Source organism: Myotis nattereri (genome assembly GCF_964212035.1).
Source record: "Myotis nattereri genome assembly, chromosome: X".
Taxonomy (NCBI): domain Eukaryota; kingdom Metazoa; phylum Chordata; class Mammalia; order Chiroptera; family Vespertilionidae; genus Myotis; species Myotis nattereri.
The window spans coordinates 37,098,252-37,115,903 of record NC_138078.1 but is presented as its reverse complement, the minus strand read 5'-3'; the positions used below and the strand labels follow the sequence as shown (position 1 = coordinate 37,115,903).

At 38.8% G+C, this 17,652-nt stretch overlaps 1 protein-coding gene across 1 annotated transcript in view; it reads right to left on the bottom strand.

Moving 5' to 3' along the window:
- Window positions 1–654: 654 nt before the first annotated feature.
- The window catches only part of LOC308510754 (charged multivesicular body protein 1B2), a 53,627-nt gene continuing 36,629 nt past the window's right edge, over window positions 655–17,652 (bottom strand). Inside the window, exons 6-8 of the mRNA XM_081080784.1 lie at window positions 4,997–5,040; window positions 1,487–1,559; window positions 655–1,074 (exon numbers count right to left, since the gene is read on the bottom strand). Of these exons, the coding sequence (XP_080936910.1) occupies window positions 1,030–1,074; window positions 1,487–1,559; window positions 4,997–5,040 (162 nt within the window). The 3' untranslated portion in view covers window positions 655–1,029. The remainder of the gene's footprint in view (window positions 1,075–1,486; window positions 1,560–4,996; window positions 5,041–17,652) is intronic.

Genomic DNA, 17,652 nt, shown 5'->3' with positions numbered 1-17,652 from the left:
AAATAAGGAGAATCATTTAAAATGTGTTTCAATTTCATTTGAAAGTATGAAAGGTTTAATTTCATCCTTAACAACAGTGATTTAGCAAAGAAAAACTTTAAAAACTGAGCAAACTTTAATTTCTTTAATTTAACGGTGTATATTTTTTCTAGTTATATTGGAAAATTATCCATGAAATTTTTTTTAAATTTCAGGAATTCGGAATAATAGTCATCAAATTACTGGTTAAAAAATCCAGTAATAATCTAAATTTAAAAGCTGATTAAGACAGAATAAAAGTCAATTGCATTTGTGCTTGAACAGCAAAAATAAACACAAAATATAAAACAAAAAAAAATAGCTTTGTCTCCCTGGCCAGTGTGGCTCGGTTGGGCATCTTTCCATGCACCAAAAGGCTGTTTAACCGATTCCTGGTCAGGGCACATGCAGGAGGCTACCAATGGATGTTCCACTCTCATATTGATGTTTCTCCTCTCTCCCTCTCCATTCCTCTCTCTCCAAAAATAAAACATGATTTCTTAAAAAAATAGCATTGCCCATCATATGACACTAAATAAGGTATTTTTGGCTTGTAAGCATGTTAAGTAAACTTGGTTTCCCTGCTTTTACTATTATGCATCACATGTGAATGCAGAGATTTAAAACAACTTTGAATTAAAAGAAACCAAAATCTTTATTCTATACTTTCTTTTGTAGTACTTTGTTACCAGATTTTTGATGCAATTTTTAAAAAGGATGTTTCATATACAACAAATTAATGCCAGCTTGGTCAAAGTCATCTAAAAAAATGTCCTTCACATTTTACAATATAATATACAAAATTATAAAATATGTCAAGGTGGAAACTCTCTGGAATTTCTTAAAGTATTAGAAAGTACAACATGGCAAAAGAAAGCATTATAAATAAATAGCATTTAAGCATTCTGTAACATATGGTGTTCTTAGTGTAACTGGAGTGCAACTTATCTATATATACACATGAAATTTTTCAGAAGCAGGTGAAGTAAACTAAAGCACCAGTTCTTTAAATTACACTTGATCACGTAGACGAGCAAGTCTCTGTGATAGTTCATCCTGAAGAAAGTTAAAATTTAAAAGTTAGAAGGCTGCGATAAATATAAATCACGAATATTTTAAATAGCTTATATTTTAAATAAGATTAAAATATTGTCTAAAAATTCACACAAAAATAACATTGAGAATATAATTTTAAAAACATTTCAGAATAAATGGAGAACTAAATAAAACAGAAGCTATGAAGGGAAGCAAATTCAATCTTTAAATGAAATGTGCATGCAAAGAGAAAATGTCCATCATTGAGGAGTAAAGGCTAAACACAGTTTGCTAATTTATGATGATGTCATATTATAGTAGAAAGCACTCTTTATAAAAAATATATATATTACTTATATATAAAGATATATACAATATCTATTTAATTCACACATCAAGTTCATACTAAATCAAGACAAAATACAACTCCTACCTGTTCCATGGAAGCAACACTGGTGCCAACAGATCCTGTCTGACCCTGTGGTAGTTCCATATTTAGATCAAGGCTACAATTTTAAAATAATTAGCATAAATAGATGTTAATATAGGCATTTTACTCCTTATATAATTATAAAATAAAACAGAATTATTGCAAATCTGAATATTCCACCTAGCATTTTACTTTGATTTAAATAAGATAATACTGGTTAAATTCTATGCATGTTAATAGAAAAGCTAATAAAAGGCAGGAAAATGATTGGTCATCCGAACAAAAGACCAAAATAAAAATCATACAATGTATTCAATTTACTGAGGTTACCATATGACTCCTATTATAAAAGAAATTTAATATGCCAAAAAAGATAAAACAGGTTAGATAAATGTAGCCTCAAGATCCATATCTAACATTTGAGTTAACTTCAAGTTCAGTATTCTAGCTCCTGAGCTACCCTTGGCAGGAATCATTATTTGCATCCATCTCATACAACTGAAGTTTAAAAAAAATTAAGTTCACTTGCCCAAGATCCACCCTACTAATAGGATCTGAACCCAGGATTTTCTGCCTCCAAGGCCTGTGATGTTAATCTACATTGTACCTACTCCTGTAAGGTATAAGCTAGCCCAGGGGTGGGCAAACTTTTTGACTCGAGGGCCACAATGGGTTCTTAAACTGGACTGGAGGGCCGGAACAAAAGCATGGATGGAGTGTTTGTGTGAACAAATATAAATTCAGAGTAAACATCATTACATAAAAGGGTAAGGTCTTTTTTTTTTTTTTTTAGTTTTATTCATTTCAAACAGGCCGGATCCGGCCCGCGGGCCGTAGTTTGCCCACGGCTGAGCTAGCCTTTCTGCTTGTATCTACATCAGTGTATGCCAACTTCAGTTTCAAAGCACTACAGAGAACTCAGTAACTTTAAAAGTCATTAGGAGAGTCTATAGACAGATTGTTACTTAAAAGGTAAAGATATGCTATACTAAAATTTTGTTGAGGGAATCACACACAAACAGAATTCGGATACTTAAATATCTTTAAAGATGGGCATCAGTATTTCTACATGAGTGATTCTACCTATTTCTACTGCTCCAGTCACCATCCATTATTGACATAAGTAATTTCTCTTGATTTTGGCCCTCAACCTTCCCTCCACCCACCTGTCCCCAGAAACATTCGACAATGCCTGGATGCATTTTTTATTGTCACAATGGGGTAGGGATGTTATCTTATGGGTAGAGGCCAGAGATGTTTCTGAACATACTACAATGCATTGGACAGCCCCAAGGATTATGTATCCCAAAATGTCAATAGTGTCAAGGTTGAGAAATCCTGTTCTAAATCTTCTCAAAAAGTTATCTAATAAACTTGATTTCCACTAAGGGTCAGCAAGGCTGTAATGTAGCAATATTCATTTTATAAGACATTTGCTGTACTTTCAAGCCCAATCTTCTTATTTCGTTTTTAGTAAGAACAGAAGTAAGTCCTTAGCTTCATGTTACTAAGATGGAGTCTTCTGATACACAATGCTTTGGTCTCTTAACTACTTAACAAAAATCACCTACATCAGGAAACAAAGCAAAACAGTGTACAACCTACTTGCCAGTCCTATTCTCAAATATGACAAATCTGATTTATTAACCTGGGTTTTAAGTCACTATTGACATATTAGTTATTTAAAGAGCTGATAAACTTAACTGTTCATTCTAATCAAGTATTAGCTTACACATTAAAATAATATTCATCAACTCTATTTTCTAGGTGTCTTCAATTCTTCCCTTTCCAGGAGAAAAGGATAGAGTACATAAATCATATTTTAATTTATTATTCTACCTTTGAGGATAAAGTATAAAACTTCAGTATCACCCAGTTTTCATCTTTATTATTGGGAAAAAAATTATTCTTTACCTACAATTGTCTCTTGAACTAAATACAGTGGAACCTTGGTTCTTGAACTTCATTTATTCCAGAAGTCTGTTCGAGAAGTGATTTGTTCAAAAACGGAATCATTTTTCCCCATTAAAAATAACGTAAGTTGAATTCATCTGTTCCAGACCCCCAAATGATTCCCCGTTTTAACCGTTCTCAATTGCCTGTGATCATTTTTTCGTGAGTACTTCCACACCCATAACAACATCAGCACTCTTGATGGCTGCTTTGTTTTAAAATTGTGCTAATTATCGATTTCACAATGCCATACTTGGTAGCCAGATCAGATACTCTATCATACTATGCCATTAGTTTTCTTTTTTAAGCTCTAACATTGTTTTCACAACTTTCCTTTTCACTTTGCTGCTATCACTAACCTTCTTAGGACCCATGAGGACTTACTGTACACATTTAACAATAAGCAGTAACAAAAGCAAAGACAAAAAAAGAAGATATTCACAGCACAATTTCCTGAGATCTTAACAATGCAAGGTTTAGCAGTAAACTGACTCATACTTGCACATTCTCTCCTTTGTTTGTTGCCCGAGAGACACATGACTGATCATACAGGTATCTGCATGAAAGGGCTGTCAGGTCGAGAACCGAACTTTTGAAATTTTGTACGACAAACAAGACATTTTTTTCATGAACAACTTGGTCAAGAACCAAACTGTTCGAGATGGAAGATGTTTGAGAACTGAGGTTTGACTGTTATATACTAGAGAATACTGATATAACATGACTTCTATAGCACAGACATTATCATGGGCAAGTCATTCCCCTCAAACATAAAGGTCCTGAAATAAACAGTCTATTAATAAATATACTATTTCTATTAACAGTATGACACAGGGTGTCAATTACTTATTTAAAAATATATATATGATCACCCTAGCAGGACTGGCTCAGTGGTTAGAGTGCTAGCGCACAGACTGAAGGGTTGCAGGTTCTATTTCAGTCAAGGTGACGTATCTCCATAGCAGACTCAATCCTTGGCCCCAGTCTGGGTGTATACGGAAGACAACCAATCAATGTGTCTCTTTCACAAGGATGTTTCTCTCTCTGTCTCTCCCCCTCCCTTCCACTCTAAAAATCAATGGGAAAAAATATCCTCAGGTGCTGCCATCTTTTAAAACCCTTGGACATTTTGCACGTCTCGCTCAGTCTGCAGGACTCAAACTGGGCTTAACAAAGAACTGTTTTTGTAAAAAGAATCCAAAGACAATTTTTGTAAAAAGAATCCAAATATTTGCTGTATCTGATACATACAGAAGGTACTGAGAAAATGTTTGAACACTCCTGCCTCTCTCAATTACCTTCCTCCATTTCTTATTACAAAATAAATGAATGCATTGCTAGAGATTTTATGAAAATACTAGGATGATCTGAACAAAGTCACATTCTTATGAGCATGGCAAAGAGATGGATATTTCAAAGGCCCTTCCAACACTAACTTCTAGGGTGAAAACCCTAACTCCACCATTGGTGGCAATGACAAATATTTTTTATCCACACTACATAATTTTAGGACTGACATATTAAATCAAGAATAACTAAATCCCCTGAATAATTTCTTACCCAGCTTCATCTGCCATTTCTTGAAGCAGCATATCCACTTGGCTCTAGAATAAGAATATGAGAATTTGCATTTTAATGACAATTGCTTTCGGGGTGGTTTCTGTTTTTGATTTTGCTTAAAAAGGGGAAACTGGTCTGCAATTTTTAAAATAAAAACTTATTTAAAAATATTTTTTACCACCAGGGGGAGCTGATTTCAAAAAGATTTATTTCAGAATAATGTTAAATAATAAAGCCTTAAACTATGAGGTTATATTAAAAATATCAGCATGGATGGCACTAGAGAAGATTATGCTAAGTGAAATAAGCCAGTCAGAGAATGACAAGTACCATATGATTTCACTCATATGTGGAATTTAATGAACAAACTGAACTACAAAGCAAAATAGAGGCAGACTCAGAGAGAGCAGGCAGACAACTCTGGTTGGGGGGTGGGGGTGGGTGAGAGGTAGAATGTTGGAAAGGATGGAGGGTTTGAGCAAAAAAGAAAAAAAGAGAGAACTCATGGGCATGAACAATAGTGTGGTGGCTGTGGCGGGGAGGAGGGTGTGTGGAGGTGGAAGAGGGCATAGAGGGGATAAATGGTGATGGGGCCCCAGCAGGTCCAGGGGTTCCCATAGGTGTGGACGGAGTCGGCGAAGAAGAAGGAAAGGCACGGAGACAGCATTCAGTTGATCATCATAGCCAGGTTCTCCAGCCAGGTTCTGTAGCTAGGTTCTTCAGCCAGGTTCTGTGTTTATTGTCTTGTTACATCTGAATTTATACCAGTTGATTTTAATCCTATCAATTCTATTCCAAAGGTAATGGCGTTTCTTATCTCCATTCCAAGGTTGCTCTATTGTTCTATTAAGCTACAAGGAAGTAACTGAAGGAGATTATCCTAAATAAAGATTATGTAGCTTAAGCGTGATTGTTCGTAGTTAAAGTGATTAATTGTCCACCTGCCACTTAGTTAAGGGGTTTTATTCCCTCCCTAACTCCAGGGAAAAATCTTCACCTGGGGAAACAACCTTTCTCGGGAAGGTGACCTTGGTTAAAACACATAGCTCTAAGAAGGGGAGCAAACATATTAAGAACAGTAATGCCATATAAGTCAGGTCCCTTGAAACATATGCTGTGCAGATGTTTCTTCCCTGCAGCGACTGTGTCAAGCAGCAAGGATGGACCGGCTTCCGGCATTTATGTAGTGATATTCACATATAATTTGAAACCTGGGTAATGTAGCTCTCTTTAAGAAAGTGAACCAATATATAAAGCTCTTTAATTTCTTTTAGAAAATATTTTATTGATTTCAGAGAAGGAGGAATAGTGAGAGAGAGATAGAAACATCAATGATGAAAGAAAATCATTGATCAGCTGCCTCTTGCATGCCCCAGACTGGGGATGGAGTCTGCAACCCGGGGCATGTGCCATGACTGGGAATCAAACCATGACCTCCTGGTTCATAGGTCAATGCTCAACCATTTAGCCACGCCAAAAAGGGCTATAAAGCTCTTTTCTAACCCACTTTGCTTATATTTGAAGTGTAATAGATTTGAATTTTATATTAATTATAATTGTTCTTTCTGCTAGTTGACACAACTTTTATATTAAGGATTACTCTTTAAAAATATTTACAGATGAATAAAATATAAGTATAGTGAGATATTTACTACAGTACAGGAGTTCTCAGGAAATAGAGTGTCATTAATCAAAACAACTCTTGTTTTTTACTTAGTTGTTAAAAAATATTTTGGACTTACTGGTGGGAGTTCTAAGATATAGTTCCAGCATTATCATTAACAAGGTGTATGATTTTAAGCAACTCACTAATCTTGCTGTTGGGCTTTAGTTTCTCTTGTTCTCTTTCATTCACTTATTAATTTTTATTTATTTTTTCCTTTTTATTGATTTTATTGGGGTATCCTAAAATGCAGGAAAAGTTCAGAAACAACAGACTGAATATTATGTGCACTTACATTTTGTTGTTTTTACTTTATATCTAACATAGCATTATTTGTGTTTTTAAAATTTACTTAATAGTATTATACTATACATACTATTCTGCAACTTACTTTTCTTATTCAAACTTGTAAGATCTAATTCTGTTGAGATCTAGTTCATTCACGGTCACTCATGTGTGATACTACAGTATAGAAATACATTCTGTTTCATTTATCCATTAATTGCTGGACATTTAGATGCCCCCCCTAATTTGTCCCAGTTATAGATAATGGTGCCATGAACATTCTCATGTATAAATATCTTTGTACATACACACGGGTTTGTGTATATATTTGGAAGTAAAAGTACTAGCTTATAAGTTACATGTATTTTCATATACTTTGATTACTTCAACAAATATTGAGAACTATTTTATGCCAGATATCACTTTAAGTGCTAGGAATGTGTCAATGAACAAAAATGATAAAAATTCCTGCCTTTTTTAAAATTGATTTTTAGAGAGAGAGGAAGGGGGAAGAGAAGAATAGGGGAAAAGGGTGGGAGAGAGAGAGAAATACCAATTTGTTGTTCCACTTATTTATGCATTCATTGCTTGATTCTTTTATGAGCCCTGACCAGAGATTGAACCCACAATCTTGGTGCATAGGAACAATGCTCTAATGAACTGAGCTACCTGGCCAGGGCTATCCTTGCCTTCTTTAAGCTTACATTCTAGAGCAGTGGTTCTCAACCTGTGGGTCGTGACCCCTTTGGCGGTCGAACGACCCTTTCACAGGGGTCGCCTAAAACCATGCTGCATATCAGATATTTACATTATGATTCATAACAGTAGCAACATTACAGTTATGAAGTAGCAACGAAAACAATTTTATGGTTGGGTCACAACATGAGGAACTGCATTTAAAGGGCCAGAAGGTTGAGAATCACTGTTCTAGAGTGTGCACATGAAGGGGAGCAAATAAAAAGTTTTAAAAATTGTATGGTATATTAGGTGATAAGCACTATGAAGAAAAATAAAGCAGGGATGTGGGGCGTATAGGGAATGGTGGGTATGCTCTTGATGTACTTTTAAGTTGGATGGTTAGGAAGACCTCATTTAGAAAAAGACAAAGAACTGAAGAAGGTGGGGAGTTGGCAATGAGGATATCTGCTAGATGGAGGAAGAACATTCAGGCAAAGGAAACTGAAAGAGGAACAGCTTTGAGAAAGAAATGTACTTGGTGTGTTTGAGAATTAACAAGGAAGTCAAGTGCCTGATAGAGTGCCAAGCAGTAACAGCAGATACGGTCAGAGAAGCAGGGAGGGGCAGATCCCATAGGATATTACAGGCAATTGTAAAGAATTTGGTTTTTATTTTTAGGGAGATGTGGAGCAACTAGAAGATTTTGAGCAAAAACGTTGCATGATCTGACAATTTTAACAGGATTACTCTAGCTGTTATGTTAAAAACAGACTGCAGATATTACCAAATTGCCTTTCCAAAGTGGATATGCCCATTTAAATTCGAACTGCTCATTAGCAGGTTATGAAAATGTAGGTAACTAAGTGTGTTCAACCAGATCCCTTTCTGTTTCTGTTAGAATGTTTTGCATATATTTGACTATCCTCAGCACCTCACACAATACTTTAAACACAAGGTGTTCAGCAAATGTTGGGTGAATAAATCTGAAGATTTTTCAGAAGTAAAAGGCATTTTCATATCATTGGTTCCAAGCCTTACATTTTATAGCTACATATACTGAGGTCCATGGTTGTAAATATTTTAAGGTGCCAAAGTTAATTAGTGGTAGAATGGGGAATAGAAATCCAAGTGTCCTGGATTCTAAGATGGCTGTTGACAGAACAGCAGCCTGCAAGATAGTGTGTGAGTGAGAGAACAAAAGGAGAGAAAGTGTATGTGTGGGGAGTGTATCTATTTGTGAGGGAGGGATAGCTATATTCCAAGGAATTGTTGGGGACTGCCAGACCGGGCTCCCCTAGCCGGGCAGCCTCTAATGCTGGTGAAATCTCTCCCGTAGCGGCCGGCTCTGCACAGAGACTGTGCCATCTTGAAGGGGAGAGTGGCAGTGATCTGAAGCCCAGCCTTAACTTCAACCTGGGAGATCCTCAGATACCTCCCAGGACCCTACAACCACAACCCCCAGGGACCAGCTACCTCAGCTGCAAACCCAGGAATACCAAGACTCCAGCTTCTCCGACTGCGGGCACCTAGAAAGTCTGTCCAGGAGGAGACAAAGTGGCATGAGTATGCAGACGACCCCTGTGCCTTCTCACAGAGCAGAGAGAAGGAACAGCTAAATCGATTAATATCTACCTAGAATTGACAAATTAAACACAGCTGGTGAGAAATCCGTAGATGGAAAGGTTAGCTATTGCCTAACCAGTGATGGCGAACCTATGTCACGCGTGTCAGAGGTGACACGTGAACTCATTTTTTTTGGTTGATTTTTCTTTGTTAAATGGCATTTAAATATATAAAATAAATATCAAAAATATAAATCTTTGTTTTACTATGGTTGCAAATATTAAAAAATTTCTATATGTGACACGGCACCAGAGTTAAGCTAGGGCTTTTCAAAATGTCGACACGCCGAGCTCAAAGGGTTCCCCATCACTGGCCTAGGCCCTAGGGAGAGGTGAGATCTGGGGTCCAGGCTGAAGGGAGAAACACTTGCAAAATGTGCGTGAAATGCACGCAGTGGGAACCAGAGTCTCAAAGGAAGATAGCGCCCCACAAAATGCTCGCTGTTGGGGTAAGTGTAGCCCTCGAATGTGGAAGGGGGTCCACAGGGCTGTGGGCAGAAGGAGACTATAGAAATTAACCCACGGCAGGGCTGGGCACAGGAGGGCAGTCTGGAGTTCTGCCAGTGCGCCAGCTGCAGAGTGCCAGGGGAAGACGCGAGTCTGCGCGCATCCTGTGGCTTTTTTCTTTTTCTTTTTTAAATCCTTGCTTCTGATTACTAAGCCCAGTACATAGGATCTTCCAATTAAAAAACATTGCTGAGACTGCAGGGGAAAGCTGTTTTTGTTTAACCTGGAGAACAGAGTGCGGAGAAACAAACAGAAAGACAGCTCTAGGGCAGTCCACCCCTCTAACCCAGCATTAAGTGCAGTAGGGAAAGCCATCTAAAGGCTGGGTAGGGGAGGAGCCTTTTAGCACCGGATATCAATACAGAAACACTGCCACCCAGGGGTTGTATCAAAAATTGACTCTTGTGTGAATGCAAGTAAAGGCAGACTAAGAAACAAAGAGCTCCCAACTGCTTGAAAAAAGGATTGTGACATATGACGCTGTGGAGCGCAGGGAACTCTAATACTGGGCTGTCTACCTGACAGGAAACAGACCTGACAAACAGAAAGGTCGAGGAAGTGAATGACCTTCACTACTTCACATTTTTATTTTTTATCTTTTACTTGAGAAACTATTTTTCTTTCTCACCTGATTTTACCTTTTTTATTGTTTTGTTTTTAATAACTATTATTACTACTATTATTTTACCTTTTTAAAAACGTTTTATTTTATTTTATTTTATTTTATTTTATTTTAGGATTAGTGTTCTATATTCTATTTTTATTTTTCCTGTAGCATTATTTTACTCTATCTCAATTTTTGCTTTATACCAACACTCTTCCTCACGTTCCCCTTTTGCCCTGTTTCTCTTACCCTGTTCCTGCTTTAGTTTTTCTTTATCCTTTCTTTTTACTCCCTGTTAAAAATTGATCTTACTCATATATCTAAATTCTGCTCCACTGCTCCAAGCACACACACACTTTTCTCTTACCTTTCTTCACTATCCAGATTTTCTTCTACTTCCCTTTTGTTTTGTTTTCTTTTTTCTTTATTTTAAATCATTTGCGTTTTTCTTTCTTTTTGTCTTGTTAATGTTTGATTCTTGATTAGCTTGGTTTTTATTGCTTGTATTTGTTTTTTGGGTTTTTTTCTTTTGTTGTTGCTGTTGTTTTTTTTGCTTCTGTTATTCCTTTCCTCGCTTGTTCTCTTCTTCTACTAATAGCTTAACTAATTAAAATCACAAACTCAGGCCTAGCTACTCTCTACTCTCCTTTTCCAATAGTAAAGGAAAACATAGAGAAGTAGATAGATTAAATAGTAAAGGAATACATAGATAGATAGATAGATACACACATCTATACTAATAAAAGAGTAATATGCTAATTAGACCAGGAGACCTTCCAGAGACCTTCTAGACGTCATTCTGGATAAAGCAGGGGGCTTGGCTGGCCTACAAACCACCCCCAAACGGCCCCCAGCCCCTCGCCCAGGCTGACCAGGCCCACCGCAAGGACCCTTACGACAATGGAGGTGTGGCCAGCCTGCAAATGGCCATCAGCCCCTCATCCAGGCCGCCCACATCCCCTAGCAGGGCCCCCCACCCTGAAGAGGTGTGGCAAGCCTGCAAACGGCCCTCAGCCCCTCACCAAGGCTGGCCACACCCCCAAGCAGAAACCCTCACCCTGATGAGGGCGTGGACAGCCTGAAAACGGCTATCAGCCCCTTGTCCAGGCCCACCCTGCCCTCAGCAGGGAACCTAAACCTACTGGGGGCATGGTCAGCCTGCAAAAGGCCATCAGCCCCTCACCCAGGATGGCCATGCCCCCCAGAAGGGACCACCACCCTCTAGGGGTTATGGCCAGCCTGGAAACAGCCCTCAGCCCCTGGCCCAGGCTGCTTTTGCCCACCGCAGGGACCCTCACATCATGGGGTCGGAGCCAGCCTGCAAAAGGCCCTCAGCCCCTCGCCCAGGATGGCCACGCCCCCCAGCGGGGACCCTCACACCGATGGGGGCGTGTCCAGCCTGCAAACAGCCATCAGCCCCTCGCCCAGGCCCGTCCCGCCCCCAGCGGGGACCCTAACCCCAATGGGGGCGTGGCCAGCCTGAAAATGGCCCTGAGCCACTCACTCAGGCTGGCCATGGCCTTCAGTGGGGAAACCCACCCCGATGGGGGCATGGCAGGCCTGCAAACTAACCCAGGCCCATTGCCCAGGCCAGCCCCGGCCCGCCAAGGGGACTCCCACCCTGATCCGGGATCCCTTCAGGGCAGATAAGTCAGCCTCCACCTGTGTACCTCTCTCTATACAAATAAAAGGGCAATATTCTAATTAGACTGGGATACCTTCCAGATGTCCTTCCAGACAAAGCCATGGTGGCAGGGCCGAGGCAGAGGCGGTTAGGGGTAATCAGGCCATTAGGGGAGGGCAGTTGGGGGTTATCAGGCCGGCTGGGGGGACCAGTTGGGGGCGAGCAGGCTAGCAAGGGGGAACAGTTGGCGATCAGGCTGGTGGGGGGGAAGTTGAGGGTGAGCAGGTCGGCGTGGGGGCTGTTGGGGGTGATCAGGCTGGTGGGAGGTGCAGTTGCGGATGATCAGGCCAGCAAGGTGGGGCAGTTGGGGGCGAGTAGGCTGGCAGGCAGGTGAGTGGTTAGGAGCCAGCAGTCCCGGATTGCGAGAGGGATGTCTGACTGCTGGTTAGGCCCAATCCCTGGGATTGGTCCTAAACTGGCAGTCGGACATGATCCTAAACCAGCAGTCGAACAACCCCCAAGGGGTCCCAGGTTGGAGATGGTGCAGGCAGGGCTGAGGGACACCACCCCTGTGCACGAATTTCATGCACTGGGCCACTCGTATATATATATATATATATATATATATATATATATATATATATTAGTTTTCTTTTATATATGTGTATGTATATGTGTGTGTGTGTGTGTGTGTGTATACACACACACAAACCTTAACACATATATATATATTTTTGTCTTTTTTTGTATTTAGGTTTTTTTTTACTTTTCTTCTTATACATTCATACGCTTCCTACCTCCTCTATAGTGAATTGTCCCTATTTCCGCATTCATTCAATTCCTTAAACTTACCTTCTGGAAACAAACTCTGCTTCCTCAGATTCATCTGGATGTTTGTTGTTTGAGGGTCTGTAGTTTACATATTTTGGATTAGTTGTTATTTGTACTTTGCATTCATCTCTGGGTGTTTGTTGTTTGCATTTTTTGGATTATTTGGTTTTTTATTGGAGCTTTCTCCCCATATACATATATTGTCCCCCCCCCCCTTCTTTTTTCTTTTCTTTCTTAATTTTTTTCCCATTTATGATATATTTATATACTATTTTATATCCCCTAACTCTCTTTTTTCTGGTGGTCACCTTTATTTGAGGTTATTAGTATTGTGAATTCATTTGTATTTGGTGACCTGTGCGCTGTGTATTGTTGTGGTGTATTATGTGCCTTTAAGTCAACATAGGAGAGAGAGAGCTCCATAACCAGACATCCAGACAGGCGTGATCATGGGGAGACAAGAAACAGCCCACATGTGAAAGAAAAGGAGGCATCAACAGAAAAGGAAGTAAATGAAATGGAGGCAAGCAAAATGTCACAGAAAGAATTCAGAGAAATGGTCATAAAGTCGCTAAAAAGGATGGAAGACAAATTCAATAATATGTGTAAGAACCAAGAGGAAATGAAGAAGAACCAAGAAGCAATGAAAATGACATTGCTGCAATAAAGAACTCAATAGAGAGCATCAACAGTAGACTAGAAGAAGTGGAGGACCGCATCAGTGAGTTAGAAGACAAGTTAGGAAAAAATACCCAAGCAGAACAGCATCTAGAAAAAAAAGAAAACTTAAAAAAGAGGAGGAGAGCCTAAGGGAATTTTGGGACAACACGAAACTAAACAACATCCACATAATAGGGGTACCAGAAGGAGAGGAAACTGAGCACGGAATAGAAAACCTGTTTGAAGAAATAATGACAAAAAACTTCCCTGATATGGGGAAGAAAAAAGTCACATAAGTACAAGAAGTTCACAGAGTCCCAAACAAGATGAACCCCAAAAGACCGAAACCAAGACATATTATGATTAAATTGGCAAACACCAACGACAAAGTAAGAATCTCAAAGGCTGCCAGAGAGAGAAAGTTACCTACAGAGGATCCCCCATCAGACTAAGGAATGATTTCTCAACAGAAACACATCAGGCCAGAAGGGAATGGAAGAAAATATACAAAGTTGTACAAAGGAAGGGTCTGAATCCAAGAATACTGTACCCTGCAAGGCTATCAATCAAAGTTGAGAGTGAAATAAGGACCTTCACAGACAAGAAAGGACTAAGGAAGTTTATTACCACCAAACCAATGCAAGAAAAGCTAAAGGGTCTGTTGTAAAAAGAAGAAATAGGAAGGGAAGAAGGAACACAGGCATAAAGAATAAAAATGGCGACAAACAAGTACCTATCAATAATAACTTTAAATGTAAGTGGATTAAATGCCCCAATCAAAAGACATAGGGTACCTGAGTGGGTACGAAAATAGGACCCATATATCTGCTGTCTACAGGAAACCCACCTCAGAATGAAGGACTCACACAGACCGATGGTGAAGGGATGGAAAAAGGTTTTCAGGTGAACGGAAATGAAAAAGAAGAGCTGGGGTAGCAATACTTATATCTGACAAATTAGACCTCAAAGTGAAGGCCGTAACAAGAGATAAGGAAGGCAACTTCATAATACTAATGGGACTGATACAACAGGAGGCTATAACTCTGGTAAACATATATGCACCCAATTCAGGAGCACCCAAATACATAAAAAACTTCTGGAGAATATCAAAGGAGAGAATGACACAATACAGTCATAGTAGGGGACTTTAATACCCCACTAATACCACTGGACAAATACTCTAAACAAAAAATGAACAAAGAAACAGCAGTCCTAAATAACTCACTAGATCAGATGGAATTAATTGACATCTTCAGAACATTTCACCCCAAAGCCACAGAATATACATTCTTCTCAAATGCACATGGGTCATTTTCAAAGACAGACCACATATTGGAACACAGGCAAAGACTCTTCAAATTCAAGAAGACAGAAATCATATCAAGCATCTTCTCAGATCACAATGGCATAAAAGTAGACATCAACCACAATAAAAACAATAAAAAAATCAAACACCTGGAGGGTAAATAGCATTCTATTAAACAATGATTGGGTTATCAAAGAAATCAAAAGCATCATGGCAACAAATGAAAATGAAAACACAACAATCCAAAATCTATGGGACACAGTGAAAGCAGTCTTGAGAAGGAAGTTCATAGCTCTACAGGCCTATCTCAATAAAACAAGAAACAATGGTAATGAATTATCTAACCCTACAACTCAAAAAGTTAGAAAGAGAGCAACAAGAAAAGCCCAGCATAAGCAGAAGGAAGGAAATGACATAGAGACCAAAAAAAAACAAAACAAAAAAAAAAACACACACTACAAATATCAACAAAACCAAGAGCTGGTTCTTTGAAAGGATAAACAACATTGATGAACCTCTAGCCAGGCTCACCAAGAAGCAAAGAGAGAGGACCCAAAAAAAAAAAAAATCAGAAATGAAAGAGGTGAAGTAACAACCAATCCCACAGAAATACAAATGATTATGAAAAAATACTATGAACAACTCTATTCCAACAAAATGGACAACGTAGATGAAATGGACATATTCTTTAAAAAATATAAGCTCACAAAACTCAATCAAGAAAAATAAAAAAACCTGAATAGGCTGATAACTACCGAGTAAATTGAAGCAGCAATGAAAAATCTTCCAGAAAACAAAAGCCCTGGTCGAGAAAGCTTGACAGGGGAGTTCTACCAACCATTCAAAGAACTAAAACCAATCCTCCTCACATTAATGGAAAAAATTCAAGAGGAAGGCACACTTCCAAGCTATTTCTATGAAGCCACCATTACCCTCATCCCAAATCCAGATAAAGACACCACATAAAAAGAGAACTACAAGCCAATAACCTTGATGAACACATATGTTAAAATTCTCAACAAAATTCTAGCAAATCGGATTCAGCATTAAATTAGAAAGATCATACATAATGACCAAATGGGATTTCTTTTGGGGATGCAAGGATGGTACAATATCCACAAATCAATTAATGTGATACATCATATCAACAAACTGAGAGACGAAAATCACATAATAATATCAATTGATGCAGAAAAAGCATCTGACAAAATCCAACACCCTTTCTTGATAAAAACTCTCAGCAATGTTGGAATAGAAGGATCATACCTCAACATAATAAAAGCCTTATATAACAAACCTACAGCCAACATCATACTCAATGGGCAAAAATGAAACTCATTTTCCCTAAGAATAAGAACGAGAAAGGATGCCTACTTTCACCACTCCTGTTCGAAATAGTACTGGAAGTGCTAGCCATACTGATCAGGCAAGAAGAACAAATAAAAGGCATCCAAATTGGAAAAGGAGAAGTAAAACTATCCTTATGTGCAGATGACATGATACTATACATAGAAAACTCCAAAGATTCAATCAAAAAACTACTAGACCTAATAAGCAAATTTGGCAATGTAGCAGGATACAAAATTAACACCCAGAAATCTATGGCCTTTTGGACACCAATAATGAACCCACAGAAAGAGAAATGAAAAAAACAATCCCATTTACCATAACACCAAAAAAATTAAGATACCTAGGAAAACTTAACTAAGGACATAAAAGACCTATACTCAGAAAACTTCAGGACATTGAAAAAAGAGACAGAGGAAGACATAAACAAATGGAAGAATATACCATACCATGTTCATGAATTGGTAGAATCAACATCATTAAAATGTCCATACTACCCAAAGAAATCTATAGGTTCAATACAATCCCCATTAAAATACCTACAGCATATTTTAAAGATCTAGAACAAACTCCCAAAAACTCATCTGGAATAAAAAAAGACCCTGAATAGTCACAGCAATGCTGAGAAAGAAGACCAAAGTTGGAGGAATCACAATACCAGATATCAAGCTATATTACCAAGCCACGGTTCTCAAAACTGCCGGGTACTGGCCCAAGGACAGACATATAGACCAATGGGACAGAATAGAGGACCCAGAAATTGACCCAAGCCATTATACTCAGTTAGTATTTGACAAAGGAGGCAAGAGCATACAATGGAGTCAAAACAGTTTCTTTAATAAATTGTGCTGGGAAATTTGCGAGATACATGCAAAAAATGAAAGTAGACCACCAACTTACACCATACACAAAAACAAACTCAAAATGGCTAAAGGACTTGGGAAACCATAAAAATCCTACAAGACTCCATAGGCAGCAAAATAGCAGACATATATCGTAGTAATATGTTTACAGACACAGCCCCTAGGGCAGGGGTGGGAAAACTTTTTGACTCGAGGGCCACAATGGGTTCTTAAACTGGACTCAGAAGAAGGAGCTGCGGCCGTGTTTCCCGACGTTGCCATATTAACACTGCTGCTGGTGAAGGAGCGGAGGGGAGAGCAAGAGAACCCTCCGCTCTTTCGGTTCCGTGGGCCGGACAGAACAGCCCAACAGGCTGAATCCGGCCTGCGGGCCCGTAGTTTGCCCACGGCTGCCCTAGGGCAATGGAGACTAAGGAGAAAATAAACAAATGGGACTACATCAAATTAAAAAGCAGCTTGTACACAGCAAAAGAAACCATCAACAAAACAACAAGAAAGCCCACTGCATGGGAAAACATATTTTTCAATGACATTTCCGATAAGAGTTTAATCTCCAAAATTTACAAAGTAATCATAGGACTTAACAAAAGGAAGATAAACGACCCAATCAAAAAATGGGCAAAGGATCTAAATAGACACTTTTCAAAAGAGGACATACAGAAGGCC